Genomic DNA, 21,483 nt, shown 5'->3' with positions numbered 1-21,483 from the left:
AAGGAAGAAAGATGATTTGAGACGCTACTTCAAGGAGAAGATGAATCAAGAAAAAGTTCACAACTATAGAAACTCATGAATAAGAGTTTGAAGGTAGGAGAAGATGAGTGAAGAAAGTAGGAGAAGATGAGTGAAGAGAGAGGGAGAGAAGGAACACGAAATTTTGTACCTCAAATAAGGTCTGAACTTTGAAATATAATTTTCAAATGATCAAAGTTAAAAAAAAAATATATAAAAATCAAGTTAAGTAATCAAGTTAAATCTAAAAAAAAAAAAAGATGGACTAAAAATCAAGAAAATAATTTAGGTACACATCATAAAAAGTAAGAAGTCAAACACATTCATCCATACACATAATATAACATACACAAAATATATAAGTTTCACTTCCCCTCTTATTAACCAATTAAATGTCATGCTTTAAGGTTGTATTTGAAAAAATATTTACCTATGTTGAACGGAACAATCACACGTTCCAGTGAAAAAAAAATTTAGACATTGAACGAGAAAATCACACATTCTAATATAAAAACACCAAAATAACTAGTCAATTGCTTCTCCATTTCAAAAATGTATTTATTTAGTTTTTTTTAAAACATTTGTAAACTTCATAAAACTTAGACAGTCCTATCCTAAAAAATAATAATAAACTTGTTTTTTATATTTATCTATAATTAAAAACCTCTTTTAGATTTTAAATTTAATTTATAGTACTTTCTCAGTCTTATTTTAATTATGATCATAGGTTGTTTTACATAGATAAAATAATAATAAATTAATAAAAGAGAATATCAATTTTATAAAATTAACTCTGTCTTCATGTATTTTTAATTTTTATTATTTATATCATTAATATAATAAGAAATATAGATAAAAAAATATTAATTTTATATTAAAAATTTAAAATAATAATTATTTTTAAATAAAAAGTTTTCTTCGTACACAAGCGATAATTATTAGATGACGAAGGGAGTGCAAAGGTAAAATCTTGGGAACAATCTTGTGATCTCAATTGGTCAAACCGTAGTTAATACGGTGGAAAAGTTGCGCTCATGTATGCATGCATTTAAGTATTGGACTAATTTTATGCAAGCATCGGTAAATGCATTTATTTGTGTGTTCATCAATCTCATGCAGCAGTCACTTTTTCATTATATTTTTTTTAAGATCATAGCATAAAGGTCTGCAACACTTTCTGCCCTGGCTGCACATGTGACAACCTTTTTAAAAATAGAGTAATAGTATTATTTATATACGCTTATTTTTTTTTTAGAAATTTATGTGCATATTTTTATCACTTACAAATCTTATCCTTTTATATGCACTAATATTTGACAATTTTTCAATCTTATTTTTAAATAGAGTAATATTATTCTTATAAAAAAAATTGAGCAATATTATAGTATATCACAAAAAATGTTTACAAATATAATTTATACGTACTCATTTTTTTAATTTCTTTACATCACATGATCTGTGTTATTATATCACAAACAGAGTAGTATTTCTTTTTCATTTCTTCGTATCTCTATCATATGTTGTAGAAAAATGAAGGAGAAGTAGCTGTTTTCTTTTGAATAATTTCACAGGCAAAGCTAGTTATGGAACACATAAAAACCCATTGGTCTCTCTCTCATGTCATGCATAGATGCTAAAGACATCATTGAACCAGTTGTTCTTTATACTTTATACCCTTTGGAACTTCCACAGGCTAGTGTGCATTAAATGTTCAAAGGGACACAATTTTTATTTAAAGTAAAAATCTGACATATATACATATTTTTTCCTTCTTCCTAGAAAATTTACTTTGGTCTTTTACAAATTTTCATCTGAGAAATCTGCTAGATTAGAAATTGTGGTCAAGAAAACCAATTAAAATCCCATGCTTAATGGTAAGTTTCCAAGGAAGAAAAGAATACCTGTCTTCCCCCACAAGGCACTTAATTGAGTTCCAAACCAGACAACACATGCAAGGTATATTTAACCTTGCTTGTACTAGGTTTCTTCCTTTTCAAATAAGCACCAACCAACCACTCTGATTAGTTGATAACAAAGCATTTGCTAATAAAAGGGAAGTTAGAGATCAGAAAATTCTTATATTTCTTCCTATAGAATGGAAACTTTGATGAAGCAGATAAGGTTAGCAATTCTTGCTTTCACCCTTTAGCAATGTTGGATGGTAACATGCATGTATCATTTATTGTAGTTTCCACACCACTCATATAATTTAGGCGAATGGATCATTTTACTTCTTAATAAAGAAAGAGGCTTCTGTTTTCATCTTAATTACCATGTAGGGTTGTGCTGACAATATAGTTATTAATGTTATCAAGGCTAGTTTGCAATATTTGAATGTCAATCATTTTGTGAACCTAGTGGGTGATCAAGAATATCATAGCCTTTGAGCATTAGTATATAATTCAGAAGGGCTATACACAAAATTACCTTAATTTCTATTTTGCACAACCTTTTTCACATATTAGAGGTCTTTTAACTAGGCATTCATATGCATACAACAACAATAGGTGTATATTGTATATAGTAGTTTTTTGTTCCATAAACATTGTCTATATGCTGAAAACTTTTTGCTAGAACGAAATTAACTGGTGCAGAGGAGAAGAATAAAGCTGATCTGGGTGGCAGCAGGGATCAGAAAGTTACAACACTGAAAACCCCATCCTTCAAAGGTGATGTAATTAATTTTTCCATTGCAGGCTTTGTTAATTATTAGTAGTAGTAATAGGCAAGAAAGAATGTCATCCGGAAAGAGCTGAGAATTTGGGATATTGTGCCATCTTTAACAGAATGAAATTAATCACATGTCTCTGATTTTGGTCTCTTTACTTGACCTCTAACAAAAAAGTATTAAGTTAAAAAAGTAACATTCTCTCTTAATTGTTAACTATTTTAAGTTGAATGGTTGTTTTTAATTAGAATAGGAAATGCAACATGAAATTATAACTGGGTGATTTAATGTAGTTAATACCATCTTTAACTAAGTTAAGGGACAAAAAGGGGAGAGAAAAATAACATATTAAAGCTTATATATATATATATATATATATATATATATTACTACCAAAAATTGTTTTCTTGATGATGATAACAAAAGTCATGAGAAATTCTTAGATCCTCATGGCTCAAAGAAGGTTTTTTGATCCTCCAACCAGTGGTTTTTATTTTTCTCTTCGAAGAAATTTTTGAAAGATGTGATACCCTGTAAAGTCTGCATGAGTCAGACCGTTATATCCTCCTCTCTTTTGAAGAGAAATCCTCGGAGAAATTAACACACGTCTTTTCAGAGTGACATTAAATTATGTTCATTCTAGATTTCTGATAATTTTTCGGGTTACATTCGATATTTACGGTTAGAGTTTTGACATTTACTTCCATCATTACAAATAAACTTATTGTTAGTTTGTATATTTGATGCGACAAAACTAGGAGTACCATTAATAATTAAATATGAAAAGTCTTTAATAACAAGCAATACTTTATGAAGTGAATTCGAAGCATGAATTTATAAAGGGGAGCATGTAAATTGTGAACACGTTGATGAGGCTAGCTATTCGTTCTCTTTCTACTATTTTTGGTTGATAAATGAATTAGCCAATCTGCTAATTAACAAACTCTAGTGAAAATTTTCTGCAGATAAGAAAAAGGCTCAGAATTGGTTTCAGAGACAATTTTCAAGAACCATGAGTCATGATTATGACGCAGAAATGGAGCTTGCCACAGCAGTAGCTGCTGCTGCATTCGCAATTTTTTCACTAGAGGGTTCACTAATTCCACAGCAAAAGAAAAAGAGGGAGACACCTTTGACCAGAGGCAAAAGCAAAGTGGATGATACAAAACCTCCAATTTCTCAGTTTGGTGGCACATCAAGGCAGTTCTCAGGTAATTAAAGACATGAACACAAAGCTTGAGTCATAATAATAATAGAGTAAATTACAGTGGACACCTCATCAGGTTTCGTGAGATTGCACAAAATCTTTCTATTTTTTTCTATAGCTATAGGACCCTTTTTAATTATTTTGAAAAATATTACACTGATATTTCTTGTAAATTATATTAACCCCTTAGTTGTTTAAAAGATATTACACCACGTACATTGTAAGAGAGACTTTTTTAAACATTAAAATATGGAAAGATTTTGTGAAATCTAACAAAAATCTTAAGAAGTGTGTAATTTACTCTAAATACTTTATACTCTCTTTAACACCATTATGGTGAATTGCATATGCAATGCTTCACAAGTAGGGTTTAAAAATGACCAAAGTAACAATGCTACAGTGGATTTGAAGAGGCCTGAAAAAACCATGACCCCTGCACCATCAATGAGGAGGAGTTCAACTTTTGGTGAAAAGGTGAAGAGTAGCACTGATGGTAAAAAACCTGAGATCCAAGCCCCAAAAAGGACTACAACTTTTGGTGATGAGCACTCGGTGAACACTGGTGAAATAAAACCTGAGACCCCACTACCAAGAGTTGCTCCACCAGTTCATCAGCAAATGCCTTTAAGGCCACCGCCACCTCCATTGCCACCACCGCCACCGCCACCAATCAGGCAGACTTCAGCAAGACCAGGTACCAATGGAACAAAAGCAGATGCCTGGGAGAGGGAGGAGTTGGAAAAGATCAAAGAAAGGTATGTATACTTATCACTATAGGATATGGACATGGTTTGGATATTCTTTGGAAAAATCAAACCAAACCCATTAGAATGATTTGTCTTTTAACTTTATATAGCTTTTACATTAGATTAAAAATTTTATATTAAATTTTATTGCTGATTCACTTTTTGAAAAAAAGAAACAGTGGAACATATAAAGCTTTAAAATCACGATTGATTTTACACAATTAGTTTCATTGAAAATCAAAATTGTAAACATTCACCTCAAGAGACACTTAAATTGTTTCTAAATTTACGTTCAAAATTGGTTAATTGGTGTGATTTGGTTATTTTGCACACTCCCATTTATCAGTTGTTTTGAGTTGACATTCTAGCAAAGAAACCATTCTCAATATCAGGACTTGAATAAGTCTTTCTGAAATCACATTTACCCTCTATATATTTTCTTCCCTAGTACAAAAATGACACTTCAGAAGAAAAAAAAAAACTTAATAAACAGTGAAAATTGTTTTTCAATCACATGTCATTTTTCATTCATGCACTGAATATAAATTGTCAGGTACGAGAAGTTGTTGGAAACGATAGATTCATGGGAAAAGAGGAAGAAGGCGAAAGCAATACGCAAGCTAAATAAGCATCAGGTGAGGTTTCTCCCTCAACTCAACAACAAATTCATGCTTACTTAAATTATATGTGCATATGTAGTGCTTACAGTTTAATTCTGACATGTAAGTATTTTAATATCATAATTTAAGAGCATATTACTCTTGAGGCAAAAATACTTTTTGTCAAAGGATCAAACTCTTTATTTTTGTTTTTATTTTACTTTTATTTGTTAGATCTGTATTGAAACGTGTATCGCAACAATTTTAACTGTACAAACCAAGCATATACTTAGAAATCTTTTTACATATAATTTTGTATAATTACTATCATAAAAGTTTAATAATTTTATCATTCATGTCAATTGATCTAATATTAGATGATAGATAGTAAAAAAAAAAAAAGCTTTTTCTATTGGTTTGTTTCAATTAAATTCTACTTAATTATTGAATATATATGAAACATGCAGCATAGTGAAAGTGAACGGAAAAGGGCGAAAGTGTTGAAGAAATATCAAGATAAGATGAACTATATTAGTCAAATTGCAGGGGGAGCAAGAGCACAAGCAGAGGAAAGACGAAGGAGTGAAGTGCTCAAAGCAAAAGAGAAGGCAAATATAATTAGAACAACGGGCAAAATTCCAGGGCCATGCTCTTGCTTCTAACAACACCAATTATATATATGTACATATTACATAACATCACTAATTAAAGTTTGGGTATAACAAAAAGAATATGTAATTAATTATTTGTTTTACAATTCTGTGATTTCTAACTGTAAAGCTCTCTTTACACATTGTAGTGGGATATTTTTCCATTTTATATATATATTAAAAAAAAAAGGAAAGGAGTGGGAAAGAATATTCGGTAAAACTGAAGACATGTGGGGCTAACTTAGGTCTAAATTAGTTCCTGTTTTCTTGATTTCGTAGTTTGATTACCACAGTTTATGAATGTGAAAAATTAAACTCTTTATCCGGAAAGATAGACTTTTATTAGTGAAGAGGGAGTTTAAGGTGAAGAAAATAGCTTCAAATCTCTACTTCAATAATTTTCTAAAAATATTAATTTTAACCGTAATTGAAAAAAATTGTAAAAAAAAAAGTAGAAACAAATGTATAAAATTATAAAACCAATCATTAAGCATCAACGGTATATATTTAACAGAGAGGCAATTGTAACTTGTAATAATATTTATGAAAAAAATAGACTTTTTATATGTAGGCAGACTAATGGCGTATAAATATAACAAATCTAAAAAGTAATTTTTAGATTTGTTTTGGAAAAAAAATTGACTTTCTACTTTGATTGTGATCATACCAATCATAGAGATCCCGGCTATAAACATAATTATGTTTATAACCTATGGAAAAGATTTTCACGCCTATATCACGTGAAGCTATAAGGAGCGTACAACTGATGCAGTAAATATTCACTTCACAAAATATGGGGAAGCAAGTTAAACTTAAGATCAAATATCTATAAATAAAACAAAATTTCACCCAAATTACATGCAAATACATTGATAAAATGATAATTTATGAAAAACATTTATGCAAAAATAAATATATTTTTACAGTCAATATGTTAAACTTCTTACTTTTTTATTTAAACAAATAAGAAGATAGAAAAAAAATACTTTCTTCTCTTGTATTAATTTATATCACATAAAAAGTATTTTTTTTTGTTTTCATTTTCTTTTTATTTATTATCTCCACCTGCCAAACAGAGTGTGGCAGTATCAATCATATCAATTTAAATGTTGCTATTCTTAGTAAATCCAAGCAAGATGCACAACTGTTCACTAATTTGCTACTTGGCTGAAATAATGCCATCTTACTTGGACTACTATAGTGTGCATAATGCAGAATTTAATAATTATGGGAAAAGTTGGTTCCCCACCACACTGCAAATCTTCAACCGTTATATATCAAGCAATCACAATGTCCCTGAATGTCGTCGGATACTGTTCACTTCCCGCCATTCTTGTAATCGTCACCTTTTCAAGGTAGTAATAATTTATATTCTTTAATCAAATTTTATTTAAAATTCAAATTCTGATCTTAAACATAAAATAAACTATGTTAGAAAGTATATGCTCACGGTTAGATTAATCACTCTCATGACAATAAATATTTCGTATTAGTATCATGTACCATCATATAGATAAAGAAAAAAAACTATCAAATATCTATACCCATCAAGATAAGAATCATATCTATGGTATCACCCAATAAAAAACATGAACGCGTGGAAGTCATTGCTCAATATCCTCAGAAAGCAACACGGTTTTGCCGACACTCAAAGCAAACAGTACCACACGACATGTGTTAATGCCCAAACAGATAAGAGCACAAGCCAGACCCACATATCTTGCACCACACAAATTCCACAGATATTTCTTTCACAAAATCTCACCCCCACTCTATAAATATATAACACAGAACTGTAGTTGCAGAAGCTTCAATAAGTAAGTATCAATGGCTTCCGAAGAATCCCAGAACAAGCCCCCCAGCGAGCAGTCCACTACCGAACTCATCACGAGCGCGAAGCTGGTGGCGGAGGCGGCGCAGTCGGCTCTGAAGAGCGACAGCGACAAAGTGGACAAGGCCAAGGTGGCTGACGCTGCCGGCGATCTTCTCGACGCGGCGGGGAAGTATGGAAAACTTGATGACAAACAAGGCATAGGGCAATATGTTGACAAGGCTGCTGATTATCTGCATAATTACCAGGGTGATAATACCACTGCTCCTTCACAGCCTGCAGAGTCTAAAGGTGAAGAAAGTGGTGGTGGGTTAGGTGGTCTTGCAAACTTGGCTGGAGGCTTCTTCAAAAAGTAGTTACAAAGCAACTAAATAAGACCTTAATTGAGTCCTTATTCTCGGTCTAGTAGTGGGGTTTGGGTAATATGCACCAGATCATAGATTTAAATCTTGTTATTGTAAAAAAAGAAAATGGAAAAAAAAAAGTCTTGAATTTCTCACTTCTAGTTCTAGTATTGTTGTTGTTGTTGTTATATGATGTATGGTTGAATAAATGTGATTTGGTGTTTGTACTTTGTAGAGTTAATTAGTGACTTCTGTGTCTGTTCTCTTAATTCTAATTCCAAACAAGAGTACTTCCGGCCGGCTTCTTTTTAGCTAAGTATTTGTTTCCCTTGTCTTGTGTATAAATATAACTATGATGGTAATTGAATTGTGTCGAATTTTCTTCTCTTATAGGTACTGGAAAATTGGACTTCGTACGTTGAAGGTATCCTTAAATTCATGTATTGGGGACAAGGGAGTCTAGCTAAATGAATAACGTGTGAGTTGTTGTAATTTGAAAATTATCCACTCTTGCGAATAAAAAAAATTATATGTCCTGAGGTATGAGAATAGGATAGGGACGTTTAGTATCTCTTTATCGCACATACAAAGAAAGGAATATGCAACAGGCTTTCAAGTATTTTTTTTTTCCCCTAACACACTTTCTTGTTAGTTTTATTTCATATGCATATGGGTCTCATTAAAATGAAACCTATTGAAGAATGAAATTCATATTTAGAAAGACCTACGTGAATTGAATATTAGGAATGTGTTAAGTATTTTCCTTACTATAAATATTGAATATTTATGATTTATTTTGAGATAAATATAAGCATATTTAATTAAATTATATTTTAGTTTATATTTTTTTATTTCACTTAATTGAAATATTAAAACATAAAATTGATATATCTTTATCATTGTAAAGTTGCTAAAATGAGTCATAAACTCATAATCTATAAATCATTGTAAAGACTCAGCCCATATGGATGACAACATCACTGGAGGAGCTTGTTTTTGTGCTTCTAGTGCTAAAGCCTAAAGAGCCTAAGCTTGTTTCTTTGTTTCCTCCGGGTGAAGGTTTTCTCAAGGCCCACTGTTACTGCAATGATAAGTGAAGATTAAAATAAATTTTAAGAAAAATGTTTATTTTAAATGAGAGAATTATATATGGGGCTTTTTTGTTAACATATTTTTGCTAAAATATTTTTTGCTAACATATGTCACCTTTTTCTTACTAAATATAGTCTTTTTTGCTTTCAAAAAATTTAAAACAAATATTTTTTTATTGATAAACCTCTAAAATTTGAGCTTTAGTTTGTTTACTCTTGAGTCGGTCGTATCTTACGTTCAATGTTGATGACAAAAACACAAGCAATCTAGTGAATTCTGAATTTGGTGGGCTTTTAAGAGATCATTTGGATTGTTAGATTATTTAATCTAATAATAACTCATGTAATTATGGAATAATTTTAATGAAAAAATGTTTAATGTGATGGTTGTTAGACTTGAAATTATATTAGTCATTGGAAGTTATTTTTAAGTTATTAAAATAAGTCTCTTTCTTTTCACTTGGAATATATATATATATATATATATATATATATATATATATATATATATATATATATATTAAAATGAAAGTTACATTCCATACATGGATATATGTATTATATATGTTGCATGTTATTTGGCTTGTGTTTGCAGGATTTGCACTTGGCTATTTTATGACTTTGGTAATGTCTTTTTATAGTTTTATTTGTAAAATTATTTACTTTTACATAAAATAATTAATTTGCAATTACATATTAAAGAAAGATTTGTTAACCACTAAAGTGGTCAAATCTATATGGTTTTGTATTTCCAAATTATATAATTGATTGATATAATGATGTTGTAAATTTTCATGCTTGGGTTGAATGAAATTATTAATTATAAGACACGCGTTTAGGAGTACATAACAAGACACGTCACACAATGGATATGTCAGGTCAGTCTCACTAAGTAAAATCATAGGGTGACCAGTTAGGGTCACTCCGTTTTGCGAGAATGCTCTAACCATATGGGATCAACATAGGCTTAAAGGAGTACTCAAACTGAGTGTTTTTACCCCCAAGGCCTAGACTCCGAAGAATCCGTTAAGGTCTCACCTTCTTGATTCAGGTCCAACCCCTAAAATAATTTTTGCAAGCAAACACTGCTCATGAATTATACAATACCCATGACCTCATACTCTTGTTTCAAATACGTTTAACACATTGCGCTACAATTTAACATTGGTTCCTAACTATGAACCTATATTTTCTCTTTAACACTGTGCATAAACACTTTTCTCAATATAAACACTGGTCAGATTATTGTATAATTCACAGCTCACAACACAATTATTGTCACATCAAGTGTTAAATACACACACTGATTCACAATCAAATATCATGCCCACAATTTAACATCTCATAATCTCACAATCAACCATCACAAGTTTACATGTATCTCACAAATTAACATATATTCAACTTTGTACTTATACTCGATTTCAACAATAATATTATAAGCAGGCACTGCCATGGTTATCAAACTCTCGAGTTAACTCGTTAACTCTTACGAGTTTACAAGTCCACTTGTCCTCTGCGAGTTGACTCTTGAGTAAACTCATTTTTTAGTAGACTTTGGATAAATTCTAAGTAAACTTGGTAAACTCTCGAGTTTACTACCGAGTCAACGAGTTAGCAAGTTAAGAAAACTAGACCAAAATGTAAGTCATTTTTTATTGTTTTCTGTTTAACATTCAATATACCTTTATTTAACGTGTTATTCTCAAATACAAAATTTTCACATTTAATAATATCAAACTCTTGTTCTCTAATAACATCAAATCCTCGAAGAGAATGATCTACTACTACTATAACCTCTACAAGTTATTGTTTAGCAGTGATGCATTATTACTAGACTTGATTATTTAAATATTTTAAACTTTATGATTTAGTGTTTTGCTTTATTATATTGTTGAAATATTTAATTAGTATGTTGTTTATAGATATTTTGTTATTATTTTTTATATGAAATAGACTTTTACGAGTCTACGAGTTGAGTTTACGAGTCGAGTCTATAAAACTCTCACGAGTCTGCATAAACTCTCGAGTTTGATAACCTTGGGCACTGCTCATGAATTATACAATACCTACGACCTCACACTTGTGTTTCAAACACGTTTAATATATTATGTTACAATTTAACACTGATTCCTAACTAAAAAACCTACATTTTTCCTTTAACACTGTGCATCAACATTTTTTTCAAGATAAACATTGTTCTCATTTTGTCTTATGTAATTAACTTTTGTTTTGTTGATATATAATGCAGTTTTGAACTTAAAAAAAAAAAAGGCTTGCAGGTCGTCGTTTCTTGCACATCATAGAATATTGTGAGTACTTTTTAAAAATTGGGAATAATTGGATTTGAATTACTAATTATAAATACAAATAAGTAATTTCTTAAAACATGATTTATACGTAAAATATTTGTAAATTGGATATATATATATATATATATATATATATATTATTTCATACAAATTAAAAAAGGCTAATGTGTTGGATTGACAAAGGTCTAGTTGTGCTAATATGTGAGCAAATATTTATTTACTGAAAAAATTTATGTTTGATTATTGTGATAATTTTGTTTTTATAACAAGAACCGAAAGCTAAACTAAACAAAAAATATATAATCTCTCAGGTTTTATATTTATGCATTTTTGGTTTAATTACTTTTCGATTATTCGTTCTGAATATATGAAGATAGCCTCTGTCGCTCAATTCAAAATTTTTATTTTTTTTATTTAAGTGAGATGAGAGTGAGTTGGATGGTCATGTATAATATTTTTCTCATTTTCTCTAGAATAGAGTATGCGTGCATGAGCGTTTTAGAGCATATTAGGTTTGATGGTGTAACCAAGGTGAACGATTTTGGTCAAAACGTGATTTGATTATATAAAAATATGTTTGGACACAATTTTTAATTTCACGTTCAACCCTTCAACCCACGGTGACTTTGAAACACTTAAGGAGAACTTTCAATTCAACTTGAATTGATTCAAGAAAATATAAAATATCATTATGTAGATATTTCCTCATAATACCCTTGTACTTTCTACACACTTTTTGTGGCGGACTATAGTTGTATAGTTGGACATGTACATTTTTTCTTTTTTCTTATTTCAATTTATTATATTTTATTAGAGCAGAATCTATAGATTTCAAATTGTAATATTAGATCATGGGTGGATGTTATCTCTGAGTGTCATATAAAATTGAAGATATATTAAGATCTATCTCATTTTTTCCTCCTTTAATGATAGATTTTATTTTAAAATCTTTGACAATTTTTTTACATCTCACATGAATCCTCTTCTAAATGTTCCACTTTCTTCTTTGTTTTTTACTTTCCCAATGTCCCACTTTCTCCTTTTTTTATTTTTTTTTTTCACTCTCTCTTCCTCCTTTTCTTCCCCCAAGCTCCACTCACTCCTTCTCCCACTCAACATTTTTTCCCACTTTTTTACCCTTTCCCTTCTTCCTTCTCCTCCTCTCCCTTCCTCTCCTCCTTATTCTTCCTTCCGCCACCACAACCTACTCCTCCCCCTTCTTTTTCCTTCTGCCACTCCCCCTCCCTCCCTCACCCTCCCCCTCCCCCTCCTGCAACCATCAACGCCCACTCAAGGAAGATATGTTTTTCCCCTTCTTATCATTCTGTTCTTGCATTTTTGTTCTTATTTTTTTTTCCTTCTTCCATTGTTTTTTTTTCTTTTTCCGCTGATTGATTATTGTTTATTTTGTTTGTAATTTTTTAAGATTGTGTACGGTTCTTTTGCAAGAACTCATTTTCCACTTTAAAGATCTTTGCATTATATTTATTGCAAAATCTCTAAAAGATCATACCTTGATCACAAAATCCTTGCTCAAGAACTTATACTAAAAATACTAGTAAAACTTCATCTATTTTAATAGTTAAAAATTTATTATTACATTTACTTGTTCTCTTAATTTCAGAAAAATTATTACCATCTTTACTTCACAGCATCTTCATTTAGTAATTTTAGTTTGCTTTTATAACAGCAAATTAAAATAACAAATAAGTATTCAAAGACATTAAAACTTATTTAAGTAATTTTACACTCAAAATTAATTATGACTCAAAATATCCAAACATTATTTTCTTAAAAAATCAATTTTTTAATATATATTATTCAAACAAAAATCATGTTACTCTAAAATCAATTATATAAAATCAACATCGATTTAAAATTAATTCTATCGAGACTCATTCAAACGCATAGTTAATGTTCGTTCTCGCTTTTCATCATTTTGAGTATGGATTCAGGTGGGTGGGGGACTTCAACAAATCCCCTGGGATACAAACCTGACACGTGGGATTAGGACCTTACTCCAGATAAGTGTAGCACTATCAAAGAGAGGCATGCACTGGATTAGTGATACACTGCTTTCTCTCTCCTCCGGAATTTGTTCTGAGCTATTCTCTCTTTCCAGTGTCCACATCCATTGAAGTGAAATCCCACGTCATCTTTTTTTTTTTATAAAAAAAAAACACCACTTGACTTGTTATGTTTATGTAAAAAAAAAAAAAAAGTCTTTTCTCGTTTAATAAAGATTTTAAGCTGGATTTTTTCTGTATCTACTGTTTTGTATTGTCAAATTTAGTTTCCTTTAAACCTTTTTTCAATTATACCCTTCATTTTGAATTTTCATTGTAAGATTTTAAAATTTGATACCTAAATCCTTTGAGCTATCTTTACACGGTTTTGAATATTTTCTGCTCCCATTCTCAGTTGCTTGCCACAGTGAGTATTTCTCGTTCATTTCGCATCATTAATTAATTAATAAAAAGGTAGAATAAATTAGTTACTAACATAGTAGCAACTTTAGTGGAAGAAGATGGGGGGCTTGCAGCGATGAACGAGGCGGAAACAAAATCAAGAAAAAGAACGGTATCAGGAAGAGAGAACAATACTCTCATCTTCTACTCTCTTTTTTTTCAAAAATAATAATAATACGGTGCAAGCAATCTCATAATAGTGCCACACTTATCTTAAGAAATATCTTGATCCTACACACCAGATTTTTTTCTCGTGGGGGATTTGTTCAGATTCCCCACCCTAGAAATTGCCTATGGATTTAACGTATCAAGGAATGACTTGTGTCATCATCATGAGTGACTAATTAAATCTCTCGTTAGAATTTATTTTGATATATCAAGATTTTGTAACTTGTCTTCTCATGGATAGTTAAGAAATAAGTTATAAAATTGAGTATTTTTATTTTCAAGGAATTGGATATAAAGATAATTAATGCCCCTAACTCTCAATTAACATTTGGGATACAACAACTCTTTGGATGTTTGAGATTGATGTTTGAGTAACTCATAATTTCTAACCATTTTTATTTATTTGATAAAAATATTTGTTGCATGTTTAGTTTGGATCAAAATCATAAAATTTGTTTATTTCAATGTTCTTATTTTAAGTTTTATAATTTAAAAGCATGAATTGGAATATTAATAATTTAAATTGTGACAATGTTTAAATTTCTAGGCATTGGATTAAAGTTCCTGGGAAAATGATGATGCTCTACTTTCACACTTGTATGAATAAACACACTTGCCTAAGGGTAAGAGTCTCCAAATTTTAAAAAGTTATAAAATGGTCTACTTATTTAATTAATGACACATTAATCTTTTTAAAAAAATTATTTTTAATTTTTAGATACGATATTAAACCTTTTTTTATTTAAGATGTGAAATTTGTTTAATTATATTTATTTATATAAAAAATATGAAAATCAACTAATATTAAAAAAAGAGGACATAAATAAGATGAAAATTACATGTGAATCTCACGAGAGAAAAAAGTAAAAAAATTGAAAACTCTAATGTAATTTTCTTTTTTTATTGATCATGAGACTCAATTTTTAAGAAAATAATTAAACAATACTAATCTATAAAATTATAATTAATATTCCAACACCATCTCAAAATGGTATCTATTTTGATCTAAAATTTGATTCGTAGCCATTTGAATGGAAAGATGAAATAAACTACATAATCCCAAAATGATATTAACAGCACAACGAGCCCTTGAGCATGAGGCCTCGACAAGGCTAGATATGAAGTACTCTATATAGCAATGTATGTATGCATCTTATGAAGTTCAACTATAGCTGTCTAAGATCTTCCTCGTTGTGAATTATTGATTGATAATTGGTGCCATCAGGGTCAAGTGAACCTTCCTCCATTATTTGAGGAGGATGTAAAGAGCACTCTTCTTTGTTGAAATGCTTTGCCAATTCAGTCATCATCTCCGAAAGGGATCGCTGAAAGTCTCGAGCAGTCCATTTTGAATGCATGAACTTAAATAAATGGACCATGACTGCGAGAAATGAAGTGAACAATATGATGATGAAAAGCCCCCCAAAGCTCTTTAATGTTAAGTTAGTGCTTCTAAATGCCATTCTGGTACTTGGATCTTCACTTATGACGTCTCTTGAGAAGTACTTCTTCTTAATCCCATCAAAGGTTGTTTTATTTTCAGTGACGTTTAAGATCGACCTCGAAAAATAAGGAACCAATGGAGAGTTTCGTGGGAATGCCTGAAGAAAGAAAAAGACAGAAAAACTTGTTAGCAATTTATCACAAAAGAAATGTTATCAATACAAACTTTTAATACCAGAATGCATTAAAAAGAGGAGTTGAATGGTGATGCACCGGGCGGTATAGAATAGTTCTACACTGGTTGGTAACTTTTTTCTCTATAAAGAGAGTGTAAAAAATGTGTAATACTCTTTTTTCTTGAAAAATTATTATCATATTTCTATTGTCTCAATCAATATCTATATGATATAAGTTGAACTTTTTAATTTATCAGAAAAAATTAATGAATCTCAATTTCATATAATGATTGGCTGAGATCGATCATAGTCACATACATAATGAACTTCAACCATACAATAACATGAGAATATATATCATTTGATCAAATAAGTTCTTACAAATTTCTTATAGAAATTGCTTATATATAAACAACTACAACTAAGATATTTAAAAAAATTATTATCCTTCACTAATAAAAAAATATTTTTTTAAAAAAATAATTGTGAGTGAAGAGATAAAATGAAACTCACTAAAAATAAATTAAGAACTCAAAGTTGAATTGGGAGTTAAGAGTGTAAACTCTGTAATTGCATTTGAGAAACTCTTACAATCAATAGGCCTGGTTAATTTTAAAATTATGATCATAATTCATTAAAAAAAAAAACACTGAAAATGACAGATGCATACAGGGACTTACGAAGGCAAATCCATCGGTTTTGTATGTTGGTCCAACAATCTGATACTTTTTGCAGCCATATTTCATGAGAAAGAGGTTAATAAAGACAATTTCATCAAAAACAGCAGCAACTCCTCCATTGTTGCTTCCAAGAGACAGAGCTTGTTGATAGGCCTCAGGGCCATGGTAACCCTTTAACTTAGATTCATTGAATCCTAACTTTTCAATTAGTAGCCCTTTCACAAAGGAATCCTTATGATACCCCACAAAGAAATTGTTTGTTTTTATCTCTTCTACGTCCATAAACTGAGGCTGCAGTTTCTGTACCGTGAGAATTGAAGCTAAACTTGCAGTGTAACTTTGCGTTATGATGAGTACCACAAAGAACCATATAATCAGCACAAATCGTGACCATTTGTTCTCTACCTTCTCCCCTGTCATCAAAGGTTTTTAGTTGAAAAACTCGAATTTAAGAATATAGATTTTTTTTGGTGAAGAAACCTGAAGTTATTGCATATTAGTATTTTGTACAATATTTGTAATGAGTAAGAAGGAATCAAAGTCTAGAAAAAGGAAATATAATCTCTTCTAAAATTCAGTTTTTTCCATTTTAATTTTTGTAAGTATTTGGTTTCACTTTGGTAAATTGATTTCAAGTTTAAAATTGATTTTAAATAAATTTCTAATATTTGATTTCAACAAAATTTCAGATTTAATTACAAACTCATAATTAATTTTTATATGTAACAATTTTAAGAAGTTTATAAGTTGGATGAAATTTTTTTATAATAAGTTTTACTGCTCCTAAATCCCAACTCAATCTTATAATAAAAATATTTAAATATAAATCACATCAATTTAAAATCAATTTTAATTAAAATTAATTTTATCATACTCATTCAAACACACATTTTTAGTTAAATTATATGCCTATATAAGATTATCTGTCAATACATTTTATGCTAAATACTATGCAGAACGTAGATCACAGGTACTGTCAATGTGGTGGGTCTGGATATGCTATTATGAAATATTATGATGTGATATGTATATAATCTAAAGACTCTGCATGTAATTAGTGTTAGAGAATGTACTATGAGCAAATACGAGTGTTGAGAAGGAAAACCAGAGAGCCATGCCGATTTGGTTCTTTGGAGTGCCCCTGAACTCCGTGTTTGAGCGGTGTTCGAAAAACCAAACGATGAAGCCTGTGAAGATGAAAGCTGCACCAGTTGTCAACCAAAGGTCCCAACTAAATGGCTTCAGGAAAATCCAAATGTTTTGTCTCTCATCATGCTTCGCCAAAACCAGCATTGCCACACCTGATTCTGAAAATGGCATTGTAAAATCAACATACTCTGAGCGCTTAGCCACAATTGTCACGTCCCCAACCACGGCATCATACTTCTGCATGCAAAAGAATGAAGCCCTAAGGAATAAAAAAATAAGGTTGATCTTAAGATTTTTGGTATTGTGGGCGAACTTAGAAAATATATTCTCATAATCATTTGAATTTTGTCTTACATTTTTTATTTTTATTTTGCTTCAAAATCATCAATAGTTCGTTCATAATTAAAATTTTTAAAACAAAATTTCAACAGATATCAAAGCAAAATTATTTAATATTAATATAAACTAAATAAGATTGACACTCTATGGTCGTCCACCTCGATCGTGCTTAGGCCACCAGACAATTAAGAGGGAAAAAAAGAAGAAGAAAGCTTTGTGAAAAAGAGAAAAACTGAAAAACTTGCCTTTTCCTTGATTTGCATAAGAAGTTCATCGTAGGTACCAGCAGTCTCTCCATGTTTCTCAAAAGGTAAGAGTTCATAATGCAGGGGAAAGGGTAAAACCTTCAAGACTTCAAAGAACACATCAAAGGAGAAGTTGAGAAATTTTTTGAATTCATTGACACTATTTGTTGGTGGGATTCCAATCCTCAACTTTGCTGGGGGCTCTGTTGTGTTACCAGGCCATTTTGGTTGCTCTAATTTAGAAAGCCCCCTCTCTGGCATCCAATTTCCAATGCTCCTCTCTGTTTGCTCCACAACATTGAACACCTCAAGAATTGATGGCTCTAGTTGTCCTTTAACCAAATGGAAATTACCAGAGAGGCCATGGAATTTGGTAGCCAGGATTGTGTTGTGAAGGGTAGCAGTGACGTTTTCCCCCCAAACTTTCTCCACAGCCTTGGCTAATGCCCAAACAGAATCATATGCCCACAATCCAAAGATGGTTACAGTATTTCCATATCTTTCTTTGAAGTTGTCAAGCCTTTTAGTGTGTTTTGGGCTTGGCCTAACTCCCAACACACCTTGCATGGTTCCTATGCATTTTAGCACCATAGGGTCTACCTCTGCAGATAGGCCTTCAGTAACTATCCATGCATATCCAATTGTCATCATCCCTTCTTTCTTTGCAGCCAGAAACACCTTGCACCCAAGGTCAGTGCTCATGTGAACAAGAAACACTTTTGTAGACATTAACTTCAGCTTCTTGAGCTCATTTGAAATCTCGGCGCCCCCTGAGCCTGGACTAATGACACTTCTGTAAGGCACTCGGGTGCCAATTTTTACAAAGGCATCGTTTAGATATGGGTTAAGACCATTGCCATATTCGGTGTCTTCGTATATGGGGATTATTTCGCGCCAACCGTTGCCTTGGACAATGGCAGCTATGGCTTCCACCTGGGAGGAATCATCCCTGGCGGCGCGAATGAAATAAGGCTTCTGGGTCGAGGAAAGCGATGGACTTGTGGCGGAAAACGAGATCACTGGCACTTGAGCTTTGCTTCCAAGTTCTATGACGAACCAAGCTTGTTCTGATGTTTGTGGTCCAATGATTGCATGCACCTTCTCATTTAACAATTCTTGAGCTGCATATATAGTGTCATTCATGGTTATTATGTTATGTAAACTATTCTTTAAACTAATTAAAGATCATATATATATATATATATATATATATATATATATATAAGTAACGGGAATGTAAATGCTAAAATTTGAGAGCTAAATTAAATTAAAGCTGCTATGGTACATATATTTTTTTAATTAATACTTATATGAGTTTTTCTTTTTTATCTATAGGAATCGAATAGAGATATCACAGAGTTTACAATAACTTTTGATTGAGAGCTAGACCCTTGCTAGTCAAATGAGTTTAAACACACTAAAAGAGAGAAGGAGAGAGCTTCATTGAATGAAAATCCATTCAACAATTGGTAAAAAAAACAGTACCAAAAACTTTTAAATTTCTATTCAAATCATAGAATATAGTATTTTCAATTCTCTCAAATTAAAAGTGGGGGAGGGTGGGGAAATACTACCTACAGATGCTGCTGTGACAACATTATCCCGAGAGTCTCGGGTTTGAAGAGCAAGTCTGGTTTTGTAATGAGGGTGACGTTCATAGAAATCCTGGTATGCCATCCATATGCAGCTATTAGACATGCTTCCAATTGAGGAGTTCAAATCAAGAACTATCCCTATTGGTATTGGTATGGCCTCCTTTGCCATGAAGGGTCTTCCCCATAGGCATAGAAGAAGAAAAAACAGGCATAGAAGGGAATAGTGAAGACTTAGACTTTCATGCAGGTTTGACATTGTCAATTAATTAAGTGACAGAATTAAATTTCTGTTGATTTGCGTACATATATAGTCTTTTATTGAATAGGTTAACCCACGCGGATTCCTATATATCAGATCAAATGACATCCCCATGTAACTTATAGAATGACATCATAGGCAATCTCTATATGTAATATATATTTTTAATTTTATTAAGTCAACTGTTATATCATGTGATCGTATATACTAAATTTTACATAATTCAAAAGTTTATTTATGCAGTAAAAAAACATTTATTTATAAATATATAATCAAACCAACAATTAACATTTTACTTCTGTTATAAAAGTAATATGGTGAAATATTATTTAAAAATTTGTAAATTCATCTATTATATTAGAATTATATATATATATATGTAATAATTAGATTTATAAAAGTAATAGGCTAAAGTAGAATTTATTGGTCGTTCATATGAATTTTTGGTTTCAATTTTTTACTTTAGTTTTAAAATTTTTATTTTGATTCTATTAGATAAAATTGGTAGTTTTATTAATTTTTTATATTAATAGTGTTAATTTTAACGTGACTAACACTTATTTGACCTAATATTTCTCAAAGTTTGTTATGTATAGCTAATTAAGTTGATTTACTACATTCTTTTCTAAATATAAAACTCTTTTTTCAATTTTGTTTGTCATTTTTATAAGATTCTTTTCAAGTTATCTTTTGCATTAATTATTTGACTCAAATATCCTTAGTTATTTTACAATAAATGCTATGTATTAAAAAGATAAAGACATTATCTTACTTATAATGATTAGATACGAAGATTAACACACATTAAATAATTAAATGAGAAAATGATTAAATAAAAAGAGAGAGATTGAGTCTCAATAATTTTAATGGTAATTTTGGTAAAATGATACAAATTGTTAACACATTTAATAGTACTAACTATATTAACCAAATTAATCTAATAAAGACACTTTAAGCAAGCAAAATGAAACTTTTTAAACTTGATAAATAAAATTGAAACCAAATATTCAGATGAGGGGCCAAAATTCTATTTTAGACATATTAATATTGTATAAAATTATTAAAAGTGTCATTTTATAAAGTTTAACATCAAATGTCAATTACTACCTTCGTCCCTAAATGTAAAACTCTTTTAAATAATTCATTTTCATTAATAAAATTGATTAATTTAGTTTGTAGCATTAAATTTATTAAAAAAATTGTATTATTTTTCTAAAACTATCCTTAAAATTATTGAGACTAGTTATCGTTCTATTTTTCCTCTTAATTACTTTTCACCTAATTAATTATGTGTGTTGGTCATCTTTTCCGATCTTATAAGAGAGATAATGAATTTATCTTATTAATTTATTGTAATAAAATTTAATATATTATGGTCAACAAATAACTAATGCAATGAGCTACTTGAAAAGAGTCTTATAAAAAGAGACAAATAAATTACTCTCTTCATTCCAAAATAATTGTTGTCCTAGATTGTTTTACACAGAAAAGTCAA

At 30.5% G+C, this 21,483-nt stretch overlaps 3 protein-coding genes across 8 annotated transcripts; 2 read left to right on the top strand and 1 right to left on the bottom strand.

The window, feature by feature from the left end:
• Nucleotides 1-1,779: 1,779 nt before the first annotated feature.
• On the top strand, nucleotides 1,780-6,031 carry LOC114419845 (remorin 1.4-like). 5 transcript variants are annotated; one of them, XM_028385642.1, is made up of 6 exons: nucleotides 1,780-1,974; nucleotides 2,613-2,687; nucleotides 3,652-3,897; nucleotides 4,261-4,648; nucleotides 5,193-5,274; nucleotides 5,706-6,031. In XM_028385642.1, exons 1-6 carry the CDS (start codon nucleotides 1,890-1,892, stop codon nucleotides 5,898-5,900), a joined length of 1,071 nt encoding a protein of 356 aa, XP_028241443.1. In that variant the 5' UTR covers nucleotides 1,780-1,889; the 3' UTR covers nucleotides 5,901-6,031. The 5 variants fall into 5 exon arrangements, with proteins under 5 accessions (XP_028241443.1, XP_028241448.1, XP_028241446.1 ...); XM_028385647.1 differs by having other exon boundaries at nucleotides 2,593-2,687; XM_028385645.1 differs by having other exon boundaries at nucleotides 1,780-2,139.
• A 1,638-nt stretch (nucleotides 6,032-7,669) lies between these two features.
• On the top strand, nucleotides 7,670-8,379 carry LOC114419842 (nodulin-related protein 1-like). Its single transcript, XM_028385641.1, has one exon. It carries the CDS (start codon nucleotides 7,716-7,718, stop codon nucleotides 8,073-8,075), a length of 360 nt encoding a protein of 119 aa, XP_028241442.1. The 5' UTR covers nucleotides 7,670-7,715; the 3' UTR covers nucleotides 8,076-8,379.
• Nucleotides 8,380-15,033: 6,654 nt separating this feature from the next.
• LOC114419841 (glutamate receptor 2.9-like) lies at nucleotides 15,034-19,963 on the bottom strand. Of its 2 annotated transcripts, none has more exons than XM_028385639.1 (5): nucleotides 19,709-19,960; nucleotides 18,135-19,255; nucleotides 17,475-17,787; nucleotides 16,402-16,814; nucleotides 15,034-15,703 (listed from the first exon to the last, which is right to left on the bottom strand). In XM_028385639.1, exons 1-5 carry the CDS (start codon nucleotides 19,896-19,898, stop codon nucleotides 15,269-15,271), a joined length of 2,472 nt encoding a protein of 823 aa, XP_028241440.1. In that variant the 5' UTR covers nucleotides 19,899-19,960; the 3' UTR covers nucleotides 15,034-15,268. The 2 variants fall into 2 exon arrangements, with proteins under 2 accessions (XP_028241440.1, XP_028241441.1); XM_028385640.1 differs by having other exon boundaries at nucleotides 15,526-15,703; nucleotides 16,392-16,814; nucleotides 19,709-19,963.
• Between the last annotated feature and the right edge of the window lie 1,520 nt (nucleotides 19,964-21,483).

The sequence above is a fragment of the Glycine soja genome, chromosome 7 (genome assembly GCF_004193775.1).
Source record: "Glycine soja cultivar W05 chromosome 7, ASM419377v2, whole genome shotgun sequence".
NCBI classification, from domain to species: Eukaryota; Viridiplantae; Streptophyta; class Magnoliopsida; order Fabales; family Fabaceae; genus Glycine; species Glycine soja.
This window is presented reverse-complemented; position numbering and strand designations above follow the sequence as displayed.